Below are 24343 nucleotides of genomic sequence, written 5' to 3' on the forward strand. Positions count from 1 at the left end.
CCTCTTGGGAATGTTTTGTGAAATTATATAAAGGCTAGTGCTCCACGCAGGAGAGCGGAGCATTAATGGGGTCAGCGATTACGCGTCATGTACAAATTGGGCTGCTTGGGCTGTTGTGGGAATCACATTCCTTCCAGCTGACCAGGTACAGATGAGTTACTCAGGTGTGGCTTTTTGAAAGCTTCGGAAAAATACAGATGAGAACTCAGGCAGCAGACATGCGTCTCACCACATAATTGTGAGCAGACGTGGAAAATATTGACTCAAGCGCCGCACAAGTGATATAATACATTTGACGTAACGCTAATGGAGCACCTTCATTTAAGAGATCATTTACTGTCTGTCATCTTTCTACTGCTCTACATTTACTGTAACTAATGGCTCTCTTTACTTTTATTAGGTTTTGATATACAGAACACAAGCTGAACCCATAAATCACTCCATAATCTAATAATTCTGTCTGTGTATTGGTATTTTTTTACATTCTATAATTTCATTCTGCCTTCTTAACCTGAGTTTTCCTTGTTATTTTTCCTTATTTGAACGTGTCCTTCATTTGTTCCCTTTCTTCCTCTACTCCCACTATCATTATTTTATTTTACTTTGGATATTTGTAGCATCATTTATAACTGCTTTTAGTTCAGTGGAAGGTACTTTGTCTTTTTCTGACAGCAATTACTGTTTGCACTGTTAGAAGCTTGGGCTGTTTTTAAATTTAATTTTGTTCTTAACTCTCCTATTACCTTCAAATTTACTGACATTTTTTTTCATTGGGCCCAATTTGATCCCTGCAATTTAAACCTCCAGAAAACATTATAATTAAAATGGTTACCCATGTTTATGTGGAAATATCCCTTTAAATAAAACTGAAAAAATGATGTCAATGACTTATTTTGAGATGTTAAACATTGAATGATCAGATTATAGGAGGGTTAATGCAAAAATATTTTTTTTTCATATAACATACCAAATACTGTATGTTGCTAAAATGTGGACATATTTATAAAATCTATGACCTGTGATGGTATTTTTGGATCTACATATTTTACTCCCTGCATATGCTGTGCATTGAATTCTGTATGTTCTGTCTCATGTGAAATTGATGATCAGATGGAGCTACTTTGCTTCTTTTTTTTTCCTTTCTTATCTGTGTGTGTCTCTGTCCTCAGGGCTTTCTTTCAGACCTGCTGGAGAAGGCTAACAGACACTATGATGACCAGAAGCTGCAGGAGTACACACAGACCATAGTAAGACTCACACACTCAAACACACAATGGTAAATCCCACATGTACGGTGTGCACAGCATTAAGAATGTGAGAGTCGTAATTGTACCGTTACCACGTCGTCTCTAAGGGTAGAAAATGCGTCAGTGGAATAAAATTAGAAGAAAATAGTGACTAAACTGAAATGAGATGCTAATTATGCGCCATTGTCTCTACAAACGGCTAAACTGAAATAATAAGTCTTGAAAGCGTCAGTGAAACTAACTGTGAGCCGCATGAAGCCGTGATGAAAGGTCTATGTCTAATGCCCATCTGGCCTGGAGGACCTCAGAGGCTGTTGGTGGCAGCAGCGCTGTGCGGCTGAGTGGTCGTGACCCATCATGTCCGGCAGGTTGCGAGTTTGCAGCCCAGATGTGCTAACATCTGCTTCTTCCTGGAAGCCCCAGAGATGAACTGACCTGATTTTCTGCAGCAGTTTTCTTGCAGATAAACTTGGTGGTTATTGTTTCTTTCCAGTTGTTTGAGTTGGTGAAAGCAGCGAGCTTTTAGAGATTTGTCCAATAATCCCCCCGTTAAATAACAGCACAGGCTCAAACAGCATTCAGGTGCTGCTGGTTTAACGTGTGCTGCTTGTGCTTTAACGCTTTTCTAACAAGGATATCCAACACTAAAGCTGAAATTAGAGGCTGAAATTAAGGAAAAAGATAAGATTGTTTTAATGAACATGCTGCTGTGACAGAGACTTCTCGAGCAGCAGATCTAAACAACAAATGTACACAAACATCGTGCAGGATGATGGCCAGGATTAGTCTACATATATCCAACAATACCACGGTCAGAAAGAATATGGAATAATAACAAGTAATGCCAGCAACACCAGGCACAATGCCCAGCCAAAGAATGAACACATGGCTTTATGTCATTTTAAAGCTCTGATTACAAATAACAGCTGCAGGTAGCATAATGTCAACCTCACAACCTGTTTCTCAGTAAGAAAATCTCTGACTAGAAACTGTCAACATGTTTGAGATTAACGGTTTTATACTAAAAATACCATAAAAGGACATCAAAAAATACATAAGGATGACTTGTTTCCTCTGACTAACAGTCCAAAACCTCAAAATATTTTGTTTATAATAATATAAGACAAGGAAAAGCAGTAAACGTGAGAACATCATACTTTTAATTTTGTTTTTTTGTTTTTTTCTTAATATATAAGCCTATTTATTGATCATACGAGCTGGAGATGGATTTTCGTTGAACTGACTTATAATTGAAGCTCTACAGAACAATATTAAGCCATGTTTCGCTTTACTCTGAGGAAAAAAGTTAAGTTGAGAAAGTCTCATTGTGCAATTTCTGGTATATTCTTTGCTCCCAAAGTAGCTGCCTACTTAAAAAAAGAACCTTTTGGGGTATTATTCAGCGACACAGGCTGGAATATTTGAAGCGAGGTTTATGGACAGTCCCTTTATTAGAACTAGAAACATCTCGCACAATGAGAAAGTGGTGCGGATGTATAATAAAGACAGAAAAATTATGGCTCCACATTCTGTTTCTAAGATTTTCCAACATTTTATTGCATATACCTATAAAAAAAACTTTCCTTTCAGCTTGTCTTCTGTGTCCTCCAATCTCTGTTCTGCTTTCTAGCTCAGGATGTTTGATCTGAATGGAGATGGGAAGTTGGGCCTGTCAGAGATGGCGAGGTAATGTGCAATTTTACTGGCTTCTGCTCGCTATATAAATGTTGAAACACATTGCCTGCTGATGTTCATTCAAAGTCAGCGGCTCTGAATAATTTAACAACTGTTATGTCCGCTAATGAAGTCCTTCTTCTCCCAAAGGCTTCTCCCCGTCCAGGAGAATTTCCTACTCAAATTCCAGGTAGGGAAATGCTAATGCAAAACAAAATGGCTACATTATGCACAATTAATACCAGTGAAATACTTAACACAGCACAGACACCATTTAATATCCACGATATGCTTATTTTTTTAGATTGAGACTTGTTTTACTGGTGCTTTCTGGCAGTTTGCAGCCTGGTAATCCAGTTCCAACCTTGTTTTTACAGGGTGTCAAGTTGACCGCTGAGCAGTTCAATGCCATCTTCACATACTATGACAAGGTTGGTGACATTTTATTCAAAGTAGGAATAATACAGTTGTCAGCTACACCCCACACACTCCCAAACACAGAGCTGATATCTGACCCTCTGGGTTAGCTTTTGTTCCGCTAGATTTCACTTGTCAATGTATTTTGCCGGGGATGCTCCCTTTCATCTGTCTTCCTGAGAAGCCGGGCTGCTCCTGGGGTTTTCTGTCCATGTTCTCTGAGATAAATTGGCATACTCAATGCTGGATGATAGCATTTGAACACCTCATCATATTTAATAGGAGGAAAAGTTATTTCACTTGCAACAACTAGGTCCCTCGGGAGTTTTGGCTGTGGGAGCACTTTTAAAACATGCTGTTGAATGAAATCAGTTTTATTTTTGAACAGTTTTTTTTTTTTCTCGTTTTAATCGTCTGATCAAGAAATCAATCAACCTTTAATTTCATACGGTATGTTAATACAGTTGAAAGAGTTACTTATCTTGTACTGCGAAATAAAACATAGTTACTTGTACTTTATACATATATAATCAGTCAAGGGATTAAGTCAGTTATTAGCCTTTATGTTGGTTATTATTTTAACCCCCCCTGAAACCCGAGCATTGATTTTATTTATTTTTATCTAAAATGTTGCTAACAGCCCGCTCATCAAGAAAATAATGTTTTTTGTTTGTCTTTTTTATTGTTTTAGTTATCAGTTAAATTTTGTAAAATATTCCAACTTGAATATCACCATTCAAATCTGAACAGTGCATCCATTATTTAGCATTTTTGACTCAAGAAAATCAAAACATGCATCTAAAAAAACCAACTGCATTAACAGGAAACTGTTTAATACATCACAATAAAAAGTAACTGAGTTAGAATAAATAAAATTGTAATTGTAATCCAGGCTATAATGCATTTCCACACAATATTTTGCTTTCCTCATGTAGGCAAAGTATTAACAGCACTCATGAATGTAATGTCAAAATCAATAATACACATAAGACAGAATTATCACCTTTCAAAGTCAACAGGAACTTCAAGAAGATTCGTAAAAGTAGAATTTATGGCAGAGCTGTTGTACTGGATTGCATTTGATGTCCCTAATAAAGTGGTTGGTGAGTGTATATAGGGTTAACCCTTCATCTTAACTCCATAACCTATACATCATATTTATATACACACTGTAAATTCCCATAGGTGGCACAACTGATAAATTTACTCATGACTCAGTGAATAAGATGCCCATTGAAGCCCACTTTTATGTGCATGCCACACTGAAAAAAATCCTTCCAAATCATGTGTAATCTATCTTATTGTTAAACTTCTTCATTACTAAACATCTTTAGAAAATAGGAAAATGGCCACAGTTCAAAACAGTCCCTGGAAAATTGGTGAAATTGGAGAAAACATCGTACAGTGTTGATATTTTCATGTTAAAAATGTTGTAACCCTGAACTGATAATGTCCGTTGTAAGCACTACGAGACAGTTCCAAGTGGATGCTGCAGTTTTACAGCTGTGTGCCAAGGAGGGCTCAGATAATAAATGGGGGGGATACTAATTTAATTTAGCCTAACATAGTGGAATAGAGGATAGTCGGAAAAGTGGTGGGGCTATTTACAGTGTCTGAAAGCTGATATGCTACTACAGTGAGTGGGAAGAGGAAAAGTAATTGTGTGAGTGTTTGAAATAAAACACGCAAGCCTGCTGTGTGGATGACTCAGCGCTGTTTGTTTAGGAATTTCCTTTTTGTTAAAATCATGAATATGCAAATTCTTTTTTCTTTTTTTTTTTTGTTAACCAATGGCACTCCCTGTCTATCTAGGGAAATACGTTGGGCTTGGCACACCTGTGTTTTTGTAAACAGCTCAGGGTGGTTGAGCAGTGGTTCAGTTAATGGCCATATTTTCCACATTAGCAGTAGATCGGTGGGGAGGGACGACGGGCGGAGGGAGGGAGGGATGGATGGACGCGATATGAGGCAGAGGGAAAAGGCAGCAGAGTGAGAGAGGAGGGAGCAGCACGCTGTACATCTGCTGAATAGTTTTTTCTTGTTTATGATATCTTGTGTAGTTTTGTGAGCCTGAGGGAGTAACTATAATCTAGGTAGCTGTAAGAAGGCTGACTCAGTTTATGAGGGAATAAACAGTTCAGCTTGATGTGGCAGAGTTAGCTCGGCTGCTCGCTCTGCCCTCGTGTGCAAACTGCTTTTCATATTTCTCTGTTTTACATGTGAGCTAAAATAAATATATGTATGACTTTCTAATGGTATTTCAGCAGCAGTGATTTAACCACATCATGTAATCCAAAACACTCACTGAACTATTCAGTCATTAAAGTGCTTTTACAGTCTAAAACTACAGAACAGACAACACCATTATTCAACACGATACATTTCAGCACGCCTCAACAGTTTTTCCTGTCTGTAATTGATATTGTATTATTTCCATTTAGAGTATACGTCACTTCCACTGTCAATAATATTACATAGTAAATGTAGAGTTGAGATGACAGTGATGCAGAGAGGTTGAATTGGTTCCAATTTGGGACATAAATGCAAAAAAAAAATCATATTGCAACCCCTTTTCTTTTTATATTTTTTAGCGCAAATGGTATTTGTTTCACTGCATTTCCACTAGTCTGATTGCAGTCTGTACTAAACAAGCATCATCCCTTATACCTAAAGAATACTATTTGCAGGTGAAGCATCTCTGTAGCAACACAAAGCTTCATTTAAAATAGTATTTTCTGTCATATTCTGTCTTTCCCAAATGTTTCCAGCTCCTGTGATTTGGATACTACACTTGGCCATAAAATAAGTTCACTAACTGTTCAGCTCTAGTCCAGGAACACCTTTTTGGATCTGATGATTGATAACAAAAAAGACTGTAAAAATCCAAATAGTTATCACATCAATAATTTGTTTCTGTATTCTGTGTCTGGACCTAGCAATAGATTGAAATGTATGCAAAACAATTTTACATTTTTATACCAGTGCTTCTTAGCACAGGGTTCGTATACTTTTAGTTTTAAGCCACACATTATCTTAATCTGTTGATGAAGTCCACGACCTATGACTGACAATACCAAAGACTTTGCAGTAAGTGCAGGGATCTCGAATTTTAGGTGAACTCCTATTTCTTTTTTTGGTATTGTTTGTTTTTAAAGTTATTAAGAAATAGGACTGTGGAGAGAGAGACAGGAAAGTGGGGGAGTAGAATGGGGGAAGGACTTCCAGGAAAGGGCCATGAGTGGGACTCAAACCCATGGCCGCTGCGTCGGGGACTATAGCCCCTGTGCGTGGGACGCTAGCTCAACCAGTTGAGCAATCGCAGCCCCTGCAAACTCCTATTTTCAACAATGGACACTCAAGCCAAATCTTGGGTGCTTCAGTAGAAGGCAACTGAACTTCTCGTTTTGGTTTTTGAAAATGTTTCACCTCTACATAGACCCACCTTCAAGATAAATATTTCCAATGTTATTTTGTGTTTCTACCCCTGACCCAGCCGTAGTTATTATACCATCTTTAGCAACAAAAAAAAACATTTGGAGAGCAAGATGCCAGGATAGAGCAGTTCATCAGAAGTGGAGAGGATTGCGTGCAAGTTCATGTGACGGGTTGGACTGAAGGCTTGCACTCTCTAAAGCTCACTTGCAGAAGACAGGGTTGAATGTTCAATTATAGATGAGCCGCTGCAGTCCATTCATGAAGACACCCTCTGCGAATAGAGCACCACCATTTATGTGTGTAATTAGTTTCATCATTTTGTTATGAGCTCAGTCCCTGCAGCTGAAACACAGGCAGCTGCTGTCTCTGGTGCTGAGAGATCGTGTGCGGGGCAAAGTGTGGCCGGTCAGCTGAACACTAACATGGCTCACAGTGCCACAGCCCCAAACTGTGCAAGGACTTGAAAATGTCTAAAACGCAAGATGGCACGCAACTTAAGACAGACTGGCTGGTACCTGATGTTGCTCTGCTTTTCTACAGCTCTGCAGAGAGCCGGGTCTTTCATCCGTAAAGGGAAAATAAATAGAATTCACACTTTATTCCCAAGATCTAGGACACTTCATTCTGGCTTTGTAAACATCAAAGAGCATCTCCCAAAGTTGGAAAAAAAAATAAGACTGGCAAGACACTCGGCTATGAAATCATCTTGAGACCGAGCCTAGATGAACAGAACATGGTTTTGTGTCACTTGCCAAGGGAAGATTTCCAATAATCTGGACTTATTTTCTGGGCCCAAATTCTATAAACACCACCGTGAGACATAACTCACTAATTAGCAAAGAGGCTCCATATTGACTCTGCAGCTAACCCTCCCCCTACACAGAGTTGTGAATGGGAAGTCTTTTTAAATCGTTTGGCCGGTACATTCATGACTGCTGCCATGAAATACTGAATGAAGCTGAGCAGCAGGGCAGGACAAAAGAACAAAACAGCTCAGAATCTAAACATACAGTAACTGGTGCCCGGTTTAGAAAGTAATGTAGGTTTTGTTTTATTATCTAGAGTGGTAATTTCAAAGACTTTCATTTAAATAAATGTCTGCTAAGTCACCATGACAACACAATGGTGATTGACAAACTGATAAAAAGAAACAAAGCCCTTGCGCTTACAGTATTATGAAAAGAGGGTCTGTGGTGACACAAGCCACACTCAGTGTTGCATATTTCAGCATCCAGAAGTCATCTTTCTGCGAGAAATGGAGGGTGAAGCTAACGCAGCAGACAGTAAAGCAGCATACTGTTGTTTTTTTTCCTCCCTCTGCTAGAGCTGCAAGTAAATGTTGCTATTTTCAGAACAAAGAGCGATGTTATGAAGGCATATCCTAGAAGGGTGTACTGTGAAGCAAGTTCAACAGAGCCTAACTGTTTTTGTGCTACCTGGCTCAACAAAACCTAAAACTCTGATCAGAGCTGGCATTGCGACATTAGTTATCAGCTTTCTTTATGAACAAGGGATCTGTGTGGGCTCCAAAGAAAAAGAGAATGTGGGTTGTCATTGTGTCTTTTAAGGGATGCCATGATTGGATCGGTGCCCATCAAAGCAATTTTTAACTGATTGGTATTAGATTTAACCATAGTTTGATCCTTTGTTGATATTTGCTGTCACACAAGTGTTGTAAATTTGAGTAGCTTTCTTAATTAATGCAGGATTATCAATCAATGACTGAATAATTTGTAATACAATTTAAGAACACTAGACAGTTTTTCCCATCCTGATATTGCTGTTTTCAGCCAGGTAAACATGATTAAGGACACTAACACAGTGGCCACATATGCCACTGGGTTGTAAGAATGTTACCCTAGCTGGATGCAGCTTGAGTTACCACAGGCACACTGGCTGGAGGTCATTAGGCATCACAGAGGACTTTGTCATGGTGCCTTTTTACTAGCTAAACCCTCACAATGTTCTCTGCTTGCCAACACATACCTGCACCTCCCCTTGGGTCACTACAGTATAAAAAAAAAAAAAAAGGAGGTACACCTGGTGGTTCAACCAGGAATTACAGCTAATATATTAGAACTGTGTGTAAGGTATCAGCAGATCGAGGGCACAAAAAAAAACAAGCTCTGACCGAAACATCTCTAGAGCATAAAAGGCTAAAGAGGAATGCTAGTAGAAAACTGTTAATCCTGTAAGTGAACATATTCATTTTACTATTCAGGAAAAAACAGCTGCACTGAGAGCGCACCAACTGGACAGCTGCACATGAGAGCGCCAAAACTTTAACCCTAATACATTTACTCGTGAACCTCCACAAGGTCTGACACTCTCAAGGATACATGGAATTCCATTTAGTTCTTGGCCAAATCAAAGCAAAATTTACTTTATTAACGTTTATTGAATACCAATACCAACAGATTAAACAATTTTCTAATCCGTGTTCTACTAGCTGCAATAGAGGCAATGTTAAATGGGCTTGGCAGCAAATCAATATCAAGCATATAAACCAATTGATAAATTTTCTGCATCACTAAAATGAATGTATGTAGGTTCCCATGGCAACATGACACACAGAGTTTGCACGACTGTAACTTCACAGCATCATTCAATGGCATGACTAACGTACAGCCTAACAGGTTTTCATTTATAGCTAACCTATTCAGTCAGCGGTGAATGTACACAACTTGCAGAGAATATCGTAAGGAAAAGAAACGGTAAAGGGTGGTGCTTCTTCTAGCTGATTTCAAAGCAAAACTCTGAGGTGCCACTCCTGAGTGAAGTCGTACTGTTTGGATCTCTGGGGATAAAGGAACAAATGCAATTATCATTTATCATCATAGGTGCAGCTAAACATCGCAAAACAGCGATCTGTAAATCATGTTTTTCCTTTTCTGACCGTTGTGAATGTTTGAAAATGAAAATAACATTTGTGTTGTTTCTGTTAACTTCTTCCAGGATGGAAACGGCTACATCGATGAGCAAGAGTTGGAGGCTCTGCTACGAGACCTTTACCTGAAAAACAAGATGGTGAGAGGGAGATAAAGAGCCTGCTGTCTCTGATTGTAGTCTACACAGCTGGTCCACAAGCCAATTTCTTTGCACTTACTTCTGCATCTAATATCATTTAAAGTTGTATTTTAAACACAGCACTCCATTACGTCATGCTATGACTGTTCGACTAAGCGTTCTGCATGTGTTGAGAAAGTTTGACTGCTCCGGTTCTCAGCTCTGCAAAAGCTCAGATCAAAAGGTTTGCTAATACCAGTAAATCATTCAAGCTTATTAACGGTTTAGCACCTCTATCCAAACCTACAGTGTAAGAAAAAAAAAAAAAGGTGCCATAAAAAAAGAAAAAAAACCCTAATTACTATTAGATTTTTGATTTGAATATAATTTACATTTTCATCTTGTTTGTTTTATATATAGTCAACGTGTAAATTAATCAATATATTTTTTGTAATTTTACTAGATATTATTTGCAATTCAACAAAACTGGGAAAATACATAAAATAAAAGTTTTTTTTTTAAATCCTTACAATTTTTCAGTTCTCACTATACATACTTATTCTTTCAAATAATGTAAATTAGCTGTAAAATAATGATATTTTTTTTTTAGATTTAAATATAGTGTGAAGAGTGTAATTATACACTCACACATAAAGGAATGAAATACTATATGCAAAAAATTCTTTAAGTGGACATTATTCGTTTTATGGGGTTTTCTATAGTTAACATAGTAAATTAATACTTTACTCTTTAAAATGTCTAGCTATTGTGTGTAATTTACCAGAACAGTTAAAATCCATAAAATCACAGGAAACATCTTTATTTAAAGACCGTATTTTTAAAGTGTACCACTGTTTTTCATGTTCCACAAGGCTACTAAAAAATAAAAATTCCACATAGTTAACTAATTCTGGTTGAGCTAGCCTAGCATGGTTTGTGATTCTGGCCTCCTCAGCTTCACTCAGTGTATCCGCCTCCCTGTGTCTCCTCCAGGAGGTGGAGCAGAAGAACCTGAAGGGCTACAAGGAGAGCATCATGAGCCTGTCCGACGGAGGGAAGCTCTACCGCGGCGAGCTGGAAACCGTCCTCTGCAGGGACCCAATTCTGTGACTCCTCCTCCTCTCTTGTTGCATATCATCGTTTTCTCTGCCTGCCCCGCCCTTTTCTCCCGAGACCACACCCACTTTCAGCTGAGTGGCAACTTATACCAGGTGCATGTGCCGGACACCCCCTACCCTCCCAGTCATGTCCCAAACCCACCCCCAACCCTCCAGAAGTAACAAATACAGAATGAATGATAACTGCACTGTCAGCACGCAACAGCTCTTCTTCCTGAAACCCTTATTTTTCTGCAAGCTGACCTCTTGACCCCTAACATGACCTTTCTGAAACCTCTAGCTTTTCACCCTCAGACTCTCCTCCCAGCTCTCCCCCATTTCTGACCTCATTCCCATCCATGCTGTGCCTGACTTGCAACTCCTGACCAAAAGTCCAAACCCTCAATTACACAGAAATTACCTTTTGACCTGTTGGCAACCCCTGAGCCCTGTCCCGGCTTCATTGACCCCTCCATTACCTTGCTCTTTCAACTTTGCATTAGATATGATATATAGTCAAACTAAACTGCAGACAGATGTGTTTGAAGTGATCGCATTTATAATCTGTAATGGAACTGATAATGATTTTTCCACCTCTATTTCTCCTGAAACCATCTTGTTCCATTAAAACTCTTGTGTACCGTTGCCATGACATGATTTTCATTTTCAATGTTTGTTTTTGGCTGATACTGTCAATTGAAAATATTAATAAAATATCTTAAGATAAAATTATCTTTGACGCTGTTTGAATGGGATTTTTTTTCGAATAACTGCCAGCGGTAGATTACCGTGTCAACCTTGATTTTTTTTTTTACTTCACAGCCATGCTATGTTGTGTCATTCTCTCAGGTACATTTCCTGCTTATTTCCTGTTGTGCTGGCCTTTTGCATACCAACCTGGCCATTTTATCGAGGCCTCCCAGCTTTAAACTGCTCCCTCGCCCTCCATCTGCTCGCAAAAGCGTAGGGAGGATTAACAATGGCTGCAAATCCCAACCAGATCAAGACGGTGCGCAGCTTAAAGCTTCAGTAGTTACTTTATAGAAATTGGACACATTTGGTGTTAGTTGTCAGTGTTGGGCAATGTAACACAAGCAACTGCAACTTCAAATGCGTTTTAAATTAAAATTTACTGCTTAGCATGCAGTGGCGTCAAGACGATGATAGAAATAATGCATGTTTCACTGTAGCACTGAGTCAGACAGCTTTATTTGCAGCATGATGTCCTTCTCCCAGCTGCATAATGAAAATGACTGGAGAAACAAGTGAGGCGATATTGCTGAGTCAGCACCACGAGGCATTGTCTCGGTTTTCCTCTTGTGTGAATGAAATGAAACTGCATAACAAAACACCTCTCCCTCGCCTTTGAGTTGCTGAAGCGATCCTGAGCTTCTGCACAAAGCGTGGCCTGACCTAAAATTTTTGTTGACATCAATTAAAAGTTGATGTGCAACAGACTTCAATGTAAATGTTATCACAAATATTGAACTTATAAAGCTTAGATAGGCCCAAATATATCGTTTAAATATCTGAAAGATGGAATATGTGGCCTGATTTTTGTGTGAAGCATCAAGAGGAGATAATCTGATTTGACATAACCAAAAGGGAAAACTATGATGTGTCTTAGAAGCTTTAAATGTGACTAAAAACATGGATGCAGAGCCTATTACATAGAACTTGCAATAAAAATATAACCGTAAAACTGAACTTAAACAGTGATCTAAACTGACAAGCCCAAATTTTTGGCTAAATTCCAGTCATGCACTGGAAGCTTTAAACTTTTCCAGTTGAATCCAGGATGGGAGGTTTTCTCTGCAGCTACGCTGAGCTGTTACTCCTGAGATAGTAGGACAGGACATGATATTTCTAGTAAAACCCCTGTAATTGACTTGACATGCTTTTAAAGCCAACTGAATAATACAGCAAGCGCACAAGTTCCCTACTCACTGAGGAGCTGGTGCAAACACACATCAATTAATCAGAGGCATTGAAATCTTTATATGACACACAGCTGCACAAGAAAAGTGTACATATCACTAAAAATGAATTTAGCTGATAAAAGTCTTATTCAGAGAGACTGTGTGAGTTCACGCTGGTCACAAGTCACAATTACAGCAAAATGTTAAACGTCAAAATGTTGTGTAACTGTAGCGAAGAGGCGTAATGTTAGCAGGTCATACCGCTTTTGTTTGCAAACATTACTGTTTTGTCAACTTTAGAATGATTATATGTGTACCTTAAAAAATATCTAAAGGGGCTACATTCAAAATAAACCTTTTTTTTCAGCTGGTCTTCATCAAAAACAGGTAATGTAGAATAATCAGTAATGATCAATATCAACTGAAATGAAACATTTTATTGTTCTAAATTTTTCAGCCTCATCATTCAGCCCTAAGTTAAATTAGGTGGATGGTGCACAAGACAAAGTTGTTTGAATACGAAGTTGGATAAAGGGCTGCAATTAGCAGCTATTTTTAGGAGGTTGTGGCAAATTCAGCGAAGAAGCTGCCTGGCACTGCTATGACTAAAGTGAATGGAGCATTGCTGTGCTTTTTTTCTGTTGCATGAAACTTGGTAAAGTTGAAGTTGAGAATTTTCAGAACAGGTTCAACAACATCAGTTTAACCAACTCAGTGACATCAGGCTGATATTTATTCTCTCTGACCTGAGGGGTATAGCACGAAGCAAGTTTGACATAGCCAGGCTTTCTTTGTGTAAACTGGCTTGATAAAAACTAAAGCCCCAGCCAGAGATCACAGCTATCACGAAGGTGGTTATCAGACTTTCTGCTTCAGACTCGTGCGCGTTCACATAAACTCTTCTGAAATGAAACAATCGTGTGCAGCTGCTTCAGTCAACAGGTTGTTTAAATAGAGAACAATGAGGAATAAAAAAAATATGACGGTAAAAAGCGCTGCTACTGTAAATGGTGCAAGACAGGAATGCTGGTAGAAAACTGTTAAACGTGGGTAAACATATTTATTTTACTGACCGATGCAGCCGCTGATTTCTAACTGACAGCTGCACATCAGAGCTGTTAAACTTTAAACTTTGCATATTTAAACCTGATTCTGTATTGAAGTGTGTTTAGGTCAGACACTGTCCCATAATGCAGTCTATCACTTTAATTAATGGCCAAATCAAAGCAAAACTAATGTACTGATTGAATATTCTCTGTAATACATACTAGGAGAATAATCCATTTTCTGATATGTGTTTTATCAGCTGCAGTACCAGCACCACCTCCCTTTACGCGGTACGAAGCCTTTGAAAAATTGAAGCTTAAATGGGACATTCTGAGGCTATCTGAGAGAGAAATTTTAGCTCATGAAACCTGATGAAAAAAGAAGTCATCTTCTTCTGCCCCGGACAGATTTTTGCCTTCTTCCATTTTATGCCGCGGGATGACATCTTTAAATGTCCAAGCGTCAACAATAACAGCTCGCGACACAACCTTTTCTGTCAAAGCTCCCGCGCCAGTGGGTCAAAGATCATTCAGTATCGAGAAATCTCACTGTGTAGGTCAGCTGACCTTGCATGTAACCTACATGAAATGTCACAAGAGCAGCTAACACCAAAACAATATGGCGCCTCAGCATGGAAAACGCCAAATTCGATCGTTTTTTGCACCGTCTAACGGTGTATCTACCACAACTGGAATATGCTGGAGTCATTATAACGTTTTTAATGATCAGATACATTGTCTTGTGATGGTGCTGGGATATTTTCACAGCCGAGAAGATCGTTTTCATGAAGACTGCATGTTGTACGGCAGCATGTAAGAACATGGCCCAAGTGTTACTAGGGTTCAATCGGCATTTTGGTACGAGGGCGCAAGCCGGATATGAGGGCTCAGCGCCCCTGTAACATGATTTAGACAAACCTCTGATAAGCTACTGGTCCTGCTAATGTTGTAGCACTATAACCCCTAGTTATAGTAAATGAGCAAAGGTGTGTTATATCATTTCAGTGCCAATTTCTGAATAATTACAAATGCAAAAACACAGTGTAACAGCAGTTTGCATCAAATGTCACGTCAAAGACTAAATCATGTTGTTAAATCACGACCAATCTGAAGTTAGCTCGTTTTAGTCAATGTTGGATTGATCATAACTCAGCAAGTGAAGACGGCAGAGTAAAACTATCGAACATATTGAGCTCCAAAGCAGCATTCTTGGCTGAATTAAACTGTCAGGAGGCCCTGAGGGTACATTTTCTATTGGGCCCCCAAATGCCCCTTTAGTTAGGAAAATGCACTGTGTGAACACAGGGGTCCTTCTAAAGGACAGAGCCATAAAATTAGCCAATACCACAGGGCCCTCCTTGTTCAGGTTTATGTGCAGTTAATTAAATTACCTAAAAAGTCTCCCAGGGAGTCTGGGGCTTCGTAGCCCTTGGTGCTTAGCAAAACCCCACTTTGCTTGGTTGGCGATGCAGCATTTGGTGCATTTTGTAACCTAGAAGTAAGACTTTCTCACAAGAATTAGGTATTTCTTCTTTCAGATGTCAAATAGTTGAATTTTAAAGCACTATTTGTGTATTTAAAATTGCTCTATATGGTATTAAAACTCTGAATTCTGTCAAGTAACATTTCCTTCGGTACAACATGAAATTAGGTTTTGTCAATATTTAGCATCCATATGCCTGCAAACAATTATTTCAACTTTCTATAATCACTGCCATATGTACATCTTTCCTTCAGCCTGCAGCTGCACTGTGACAACAAAAAAAAACATGCCAAAATCACCCCGTTCAATCAATACAGAGCAGTAAATGGTGATTTTGGATAGTTACTTAACATCATTTGCAGCCTACAGGTGGGTCACTGCATCCCTGTCAAAAGCTATCAGCAGCACATTTCTCCCTCTCACATCCACAAGCTGTACTGTCTCACTCTTGTTGACAATGTGAGATGTTTAATTACTGTCTGGTAGTGAAGTGCAGAGATGACTCAGCTGTTATCGTCAGACTTTCAGGCAGGGGGGAGCGCGCTGAAAAAAAAACGCTTCAGGGAGCTGGGTGCACTGGTGTGGGAATAACTTCTTACAACTCCACATCATTAAAAAGGAGCTGGTGATAGATTTTGGGGGGGAAGCATATCTAATTAAACATTTTGCTGAAGATGCAGCCGTTGAGAAATGGAACAATACGTTATAAGTAAATCCCTCTCAAGTGATATCGTGTCAGTCATCCACAAATAAAGACATCATCTTCACATGCTCTGCATCTTCTGCATCAACGGTGACATTTCGACTGAGTTATGAAGAATTCTCGCCTGTCCCGGTCTCCTAAAGAGGACTCTAAAGTGTGAGTTTTAACCTGCAGGAAGAGTCTGAACTGAAGGCAACGCAGAAGGCAAGAAGCATCTACAATCCCTGGACGCGGTCTCACTAAGCGCTGCCTTCTGCTACCATCTGGGAGTAGATTCTACATTTAAAATCAGACTGTTCTCAAGCAGATGCGAGATGAACTCTATTCTTTAGCTGTAAATATGCTCAGAAGGAACAAGACAAAGAAAAACCACATACTAATAACAAATACACTTTTTTTCACCCTAACTGTCAAACATAAAACATATTTTATGCTGAAAATATGATCATTGGCAATTCAAAGTTACCAGTACTGCTCTTTCCAACACTGCCTACCATGTTCATAGGTCTCATCCTCTTTCTTTTCCACCGAATTTTACTCACACTAGTGCAGACATTCATGATTCCCAGAGGCTGAATCCTAATGATTTGGTTCTCTCTTAACTTCGTCTTTCGTGCCACCATGAGGTTGACTTTAGTGCTTGTAAGCCGATGGACACTAGAAACCATCATAATTTCCAGAACAAGACAAAAAATATTGCAGTGCATCCTCGAAATTGAGAATTATGGCCTGAATTTACTGCCTTGGTCCCCCTACTCACATTTTTGCCAGTCCTTTCATCACCATCACCATCAGAACATTGGGTTTGTTTGATCACTTCATGCATTACCAGTCAGAAAGAGGCAGCCGTAGTGCTTTCTGTGGTGCTGTACATCTGAATGAATATGACTGGATGTTAGTAGCTATGTAGCTAAAACATTAAAGTAGAAGTACAGGTTTGGTACCTCTGACTGATATATTATTACATATGACAGCATTAGATTGTTAACAGTGAGGCATTAGTGTGTCCACAACATGTCATTGTTGTGGCTGGTATTAAATCATTTGAATATATATTCTTTAATGAAACCAAATGAAAGGTTAAGAGGGAAAATTTAGTGGAGCTGGAAACAATTCATAGACACCTGACCTGGACTGGACACTGCTTTTGTAAGACATCAGATGCAGCAAAGGTTGGAAACAACTGGATTAATTTTAACAATGTGTTGTATTTTAAAAGTTGGTTGCGTTGTTCATTGTGTGAAATCTTTAAATTAAAAGTAACTAAAACTGTCAGACAAATGCAGTGGACTAGAAAATACAACATTCCCCTGTGAAATGTAGCAGAGCGGTATAAAGTATAGTATAAGTATAAAGTATCCAAAAACGGAAATACTGAAGTAAAGGACAAGCATATTAAAATTGTGCTAAAATACAATATCTGAGTAAATGTACTCAGTTACATTCTCCTACCACTGGTAGCTAATGTACACTGCTTTGAATGAGCCCATCTTCACTGCTCTGCCAGGACAAAAGCTTCCTTTTAGCCAGAGAACACACTGCTGCTGTCAGAGGGATGTGAAACATGGTACTCAATCTTACATGGGAGACTTTACAGCACCATACATTTTTAAAATCAGAGATAATTCCAAATTATAATTTCAAAAGTCCATTTTTTTTTTCAATTCTCCATTTGGGAACAGCTTGAATTTGGGACGCAGATGTAATGTGATGTCTTGAAATTGAGGACTTTCTTTTGTTTGAGGGCGATGACACGCTGCTCACTCATTTGCACTGTTTTCTGTCTTGTTCTGGCAAACCGAAGTTCCCTCAGGATACTAAACACTGTTGAATCTTGTGTCACAATCGGGGTTCCACATGACGGCAGAATGGCACTTATTCAGGCTGCTGTTTACACAAACAAGCTCAATGAGTGAATAGCTGAGTTGAGTTGAGTTGAGCCGAGCAGTGCGAATAACCAAAGGATACTGTGGTGCATGTAAACACACTTAATCATACATCTAGCCGACTGTGACAAACCATTGTAATGAAGACCGGAGGCAGCCAACTACACATGGGGAGGATAAAGAAGGAGGGGAATATGAATATAAGAGAATAACGGCCATGATTTATTCATTGATGAAAGAAACCCTGGTATTTTATTTATGATCTCTTTAAATATAGCTCATGCGAATTAAATAAGTGATCGAAATGGATGTTCCAACCCAGATTCTTGTGTATGCCACACACCCATGCATATGCAAACACTTCACACAGGCGAGTGTGCACGTGTGAACGTACGTCACATCACAACGCATGTACACATTCACAGATAGTAGTAAATGCAGACACACACACACTGACTCCGTTCTGCAGCTGTAGCACTATAGCACAAAAGCAAACTGTACAAACATTTTAATGAACTATTATAATTAATCACAGTTGCATACGATTAAAAAAGCAAATTTGTCAGGGGAGAAAGACAAATCACAGAGCATTTGGTCTGCAAGATTCAAATTATTATAAATGGCCAAATGACATCTACATGGAGGATTGTCCCTTCCAGCTCACTGCTCATTGCATCACATTAAGGCTAGTTTTCTGTTGAGCGGACATGACTCACTGAAACTCGCATAACTTTTTAAAGATTGTGTTTTTCTAAGAATTAAGATCAACTATTGCAGTGCCTATTTAGCGGCTGAGAATATAGCGTAGGCCTAATGGCCCTTCAGGTACGTAGGCCTAGCTGTTAAACTCATATACAGTCACCTCTGCATTATTTTGGCACCTTATGTACATTAATGTCAATACAATATTTACTCTCATTCTTTATCTCAGCATATCCATCCATTATCTATACACCGCTTAATTCTCACTAGGGTCACAGAGGGCTGGAGCCTATCCCAGCTGACTTAGAGCAGAGTACACCCTGAACAGGTCACCAGTCTATCACAGGGCTACACTTAGAGACAGACAACCAAGCACACTCACATTCACACTACGGACAATTTAGAATCACCAATTATCCTCAACATGTTTTTGGACTGTGTGGGAGGAAGCCGGAGAACCTGGAGGAGAACCCACGCTGCACAGGAAGAACATGCAAACTCCACGCAGAAAGATCCCAAGTGTCCTAACCGGAACGCGAACCGGCGACCTTCTAGCAGCGAGGCAACGGTACTAACAACCGAGCCACCTTGCAGCCCAATTATCTCAGCATATTCTGTTTCTAATTCTATTTTATCCTATTTTAACTACTATATAGCTGCTCTGCGTGCCTTTGAACTGACCCCAGGGGACAAATAAAGTTTTTTGAATTGAAAACCCCATAAATATCCCCCCAAAAAAGGCCACCACTCATCCGATCCACTTCAAACATGGCGCTGTGCTTTCTCATATTCCCAGCGCTACATCCGCCCAGGGTGAGGTGGATCAGTTGTACGGTTGTTGAGACATTCCACACCGGAGAGATACAAGTACAGAGAGTCCTTCATTCATTTATTATTGAGATACTATTCACACGTCTGTATGACAGATGTGAAGCCACACTTAGCTTAACTTGGTAAAGACTAAATAAAAAAACAGTCCATTGGCACTGAAGCTCACCAACTAACGCTTTATATATTTTTTAGTTTAATCCATGGAAAAGGTTAAGTGGGTTATGACTATTTCCTGGTGAGGTCTCTGTCTTTATGCAAAGCTTAGTTAATTTTCTCCTGGCTGCAGCTTCATCTTTAAATCTGCAGTAGCTGATTTTCTGTGTGCGGCGGAACAACTTGTGACACACCATTACCTTTTTCAGTTGATATAATGAACATATGCAGCGTATACTCACTCACAGTTGAATTTCTGGCCGCCTGGAAAATGTAAATCGAATTCAATCTCTTTTAGTTTAGCTTTTTTCATGTCTACAACCTAATGAGGGAAATATCTGGCTCTTTAGCTTACTGTGTCTGTCTGCTGTTTGGTGCTGTCCCAGCAGGCAGTATACAGTAGCTTTCAGAGCTTTTTTGCTTTCTCATATGGTAGGGAACAACACTATGAGAGTGGTAAGAGCAAGCCAAAACAGTAAATTTGCATCCTGACAGTTCAACCATGAGCTGAAAGTGGAGATAAAACTCTATAAGGGAGCTGCAGATTTAGGTGATAACTCTCTTTATGTTCGACCTCTTTTGCATTGTGACCTTGTCATTTCATACATTATAGCTGCTTTACTCAAGAATCTTTCCCAAAGTGTAAAGCTATTCCTTTAAAACAGAAATGACTACTTCTTCTAGTGTTCAATATTGTATGTATATCATTCCTAATTATAGGACTTTCTTGTGCCAGTACTGTATAACTGATTAATGGTAACTGAAAATCTTGAACATAAAAGGTACAGAGACACAGAATCATATTCTCATGTAAGTTAAGGCTCTCAGATTTTCTGCAAGATCATCATATTGGAAATCCAAAACAGTGAACAGGCTGCAGAAATTAATACCTTTTCCTTTGGCTTGCACACAGATTGTTAATGATCTTTATCATGCTTTTTCCTTTCACTGAGTCCCAGTGGCCCAGTAATGTTTATTTCTTGCCACTAAGCCAATATAAGATGGTTCAGGAAGAACATATGAAAGAGGATCCTTAAGGGATATGGGGAAAGGATGTACTATTAGTTGATCAATATGGCCATTTTCAGTAGCAGAAAAACCTCCTGGAGCGACTCAACCTGTCTTTCACTTGGATTAAATGTTACATAGCCACAGAGGGCGTGTGACGTTTAATGAGTCAATATGCTGATTCTGCATGAGCTCAGTTATCACTCAAGCAGAGAGAAACACATGCAGAAAGGTGTGACAGACAGCCATCAGGAGAATCTACAGTGAATTAAATGGCATATTAATTTACGGGGGGATTCTTTGTGCTTTTTAACCAGGATCAATACTGTCGGCTGGGAGTAAAAGCTGGATGGTCAGGCGATCACAGTCACTTCGAGTGTCTCTGTGTCAGTCTGCCATGTTTTGTGTTGTAGTCCACTGTGTGCAGTGCAGCTAAAACCGCAACTGTAACACACCTCAATATTCAGATGAGGAATATGAAATAGTTTTTTAATATTTTAAGTTTAAACTTTCTTTAAAGCAACATCAAGTCATTTTAGTTCAGGGGCAGCTGTTTAAATTAATACAAGTGTTACATGAACTCTGCTGTTTGCCATTCATTATGAGATTTGGTTGAGTTTGCAGATGCTTAAAGTAGCAGCAGAACTGGCAAAGCGGAAACACCGAGTGCTGCGTGTCCCTCTGCACTGATAACTGGACAAACTACCTGCAATCTAAGCCATTAACTGACTGTTGAATTTTCTCTAGAGACAATACCACGCTATTGTGTGCGCTCAGACAAGACGGTTAACGCTCTCCAGCTCCTCGAACACATCTCTGCACCGCACATTGTACCACCACCAGCTCATCATTTGCACTGGTTGTGCTCGGTGCCAAAGTAATGTGTCTGTAAATGGAGGCATAGCAGCCAAAATCCAAATTAACTGACCAGGAGCAGACCTGGGGTATCTGTCGCTCCCAAGCACCAGAAGCTTTAAGAAAATCTGGACTTAGGAGGCTGCCAGAGAAACCATCTGTGTGCTGTGGCTGCATAAGCTCCATCAGCTGTGCTGTCACCCTTATCTCTGCACCTCCATCTTAGCTTCAATATTTGAAAACCAACTGAATGCACAAGCAAACAGTAGATCTGCTCTCTCCGTTACAAAACAAGCATTCATGAGCACCAGATTATCTAATTGTAAATACCGAATGGATCAGAAGAATCAACTTCTTTTAATACTGTCAACATTAGCTTCTTGCAAAGTGTCTCTTTCATTTTGTCGAGAAATCTAACAAATGAAAAATAGAAACGAACACATTAACAGCCACTGATCATACTCTTTCAAGAGGTACTGAAGAAAATATTCCCATATATAACAGCCACTAATTATATACTAGAAAAGAAAACTTTGTGCAGACACTTTGTGCTGTGTTGCTGTTTATTTTCTTTTTTTCTGAGTGTCTTAAGCACAAGTTATTGCACTGAAGATAACTCCCCACTAACTGTAAAAAAAAAGGAGAAAAAAAACACTTCATAGTTTTATGTGACAATTATCTTGCATATTTTTCTCAGTAAACCAAGGTGTAATCAAATTTAGATTTTTGCTGAGAAAATTGTCTTACTTTTGGGATTTCAGCATTTGCTGTGTTTTTGTTTTTAATGCTATATAATATAACACAAATAATGTAAATATTGTTTTAGAATCCAGACTGACGTACAGCTCAGATCATAACTATTTGGTGAATTACACCTTTTTTTTTTTTTTTTTTTACTATTATTCAGTCTCTGCATTTCAGCAAATTCAATTTGAGATAAAATAATGGATGCTACATTAAAGTGCCAAGCCTCAGCTTTTATTTGAGGCAGTGTACATCAATATAGAAAGCACTGTGTGTAAGAGACAGCTCTTTCAAAATGTAAAGCCCCACTGCAAGTGTTCAAAAGTAAATAGACACCTATCTAATATTTCTTGTTCGCAGCTGTTTGATTTTAGTGTCAGTTAGTGCTGTTGAAGCTGTGTGTCAATATGAGGAGTAAATATGTGACCACACAAGTGAAGAAGATAACTTCAAGGTTTACAAAAGCAAAACTGATTGGAGGAATAGCAAAGTTAGTTGCAATGCCAAAATCAGCAGCTGGGTACAAAAAACAGGTGTTCACAGGAAAACTTCACAATGGCAAAGAACCCAGCGGACTGATGAGGACTGAGGGATGAGTCAAAGATCATTTGCATTGGGAAAAAAAATACATTTATGACGAGACAGCAAATCAAGAAAGCTCTCTAGGATGCAGTCTTTATGAATACAACTCTGGAAGATTAAACCTCTGAAACAAAAAGGCAACAAAACACGCAAAAAGAAAGCAGCAGAGTTCTAGAATGATATTTCAGGAACAGAATTTGATTCTGTCAAATGTATGAAAATCTTTTTAAATGACAATTACTTGTTTTTACCTTGCTTACTATATTTACTGCCATTATTATGCACCAAAATACCCCAACAAATTTCTTGAAAGTGTAAACTTACTTGTCAATACAGATGATTCTGAGTCGTCAGTTTACCAGGGTGAAGAAGTAGAACATTCTTAACTGGTCTCAACTGATCCTGCAGTTCCATTGGTCAGCAGAAGAGGGCTGCAGTTGGAGAGCATCGCCAGGGACAGCATGTCTGATGTATGAGGGACGAAGACTTCAGGCAGTCATTTCCTAAAAAAGATGTTCCACAAAATATTCAATTTGACGTTTTTGTTCATGCTCGTGATTGTCTGTCCAATTGATGTTGAAACCACTAAGTTTTAAATAGCTATATATCGCCCACACATTTTGTTCTAAACACATTCCAAATAAACACTCAATATATAAATCATTCTGTTAACAGTCTCTCAATCGCAACAGCAATAAAAGATGTGGTTTGATAATATTTTGAAGCAGCACATATAGTTTATACATGTATGATATAAATTAAACTGGAGAACATAATATGGAAAAAAAAATTAAAATAGGAAGGTAGCGAAGAAAAAAGGTACGCTCACAACATATTCAGACAGAAGTTTCAAGGAACAAACCTTTATATCTTTCTATAAGCGCAATATTTTTTTGTTGTTTAGTAAACTAAGGAATTTCAGTAGAGAGTTCAGTTTTAGAAGAAAAGGTGAAAAAACTTAGGAGGAATTTAGCATATTTCTGTATGTTAATATAAAAGTGCTAATTTATTGATTATGTTAATCAGATATTCAAGAGTGTCATTTGGATTATCATAGTAACATAGTTTTGTTACAACATTACACAGAGCTGGAAAGTAAAAAAAAAAAAAAAAAAAAGTTAGATTCCAAAACTTTTGGGATGTTTGTCAAAGCATGGGTGCAAAAAATTGTTTCTGTATTATGTTCACAAAAGGTACAAGACATATCAACGTCTATGAACCTGACAGCAGTGTATATTTAATGTAAAATTATGCAATATACTTCTTCAGCCTTGCTTGAAATGCAATACTTTCAAGCCAGGTGATTCACCGGGTAATGTTTTCAGTCTCCACACAAAGTTGCCTCTACCTGCAGTTCCACTCTTTCTTTGAAAAGTTTAGCAACTATGTTAGCTAACGTCACGTCAACATACAACTTACCATTAGGTGAATGCACATACAGCAACCTAGCTATTGAAATGTGGTGAGTGCAGCTGTGGGGTAGTCCAGCGTGGTCAAAATAGTCGTACGAAAACACTACAGATTTTTCACGAGTAAGAAATACAGGAAATAGACT

General features: G+C 38.8%; 1 protein-coding gene across 1 annotated transcript; it reads left to right on the forward strand.

Moving 5' to 3' along the window:
• Nucleotides 1-145: 145 nt before the first annotated feature.
• Nucleotides 146-11014, forward strand: LOC103376142 (calretinin-like; the record flags this gene model as incomplete). Its single annotated transcript, XM_008306508.1, has 7 exons — nucleotides 146-190; nucleotides 1165-1247; nucleotides 2878-2933; nucleotides 3072-3111; nucleotides 3299-3352; nucleotides 9729-9800; nucleotides 10773-11014. Coding segments are annotated over 7 exons (467 nt in total), but the record flags the coding sequence as incomplete, so codon positions are not given.
• Nucleotides 11015-24343: the final 13329 nt, after the last annotated feature.

Source organism: Stegastes partitus, unplaced genomic scaffold (assembly GCF_000690725.1).
Source record: "Stegastes partitus isolate 25-593 unplaced genomic scaffold, Stegastes_partitus-1.0.2 Scaffold3677, whole genome shotgun sequence".
In the NCBI taxonomy this organism is placed as follows: Eukaryota; Metazoa; Chordata; class Actinopteri; family Pomacentridae; genus Stegastes; species Stegastes partitus.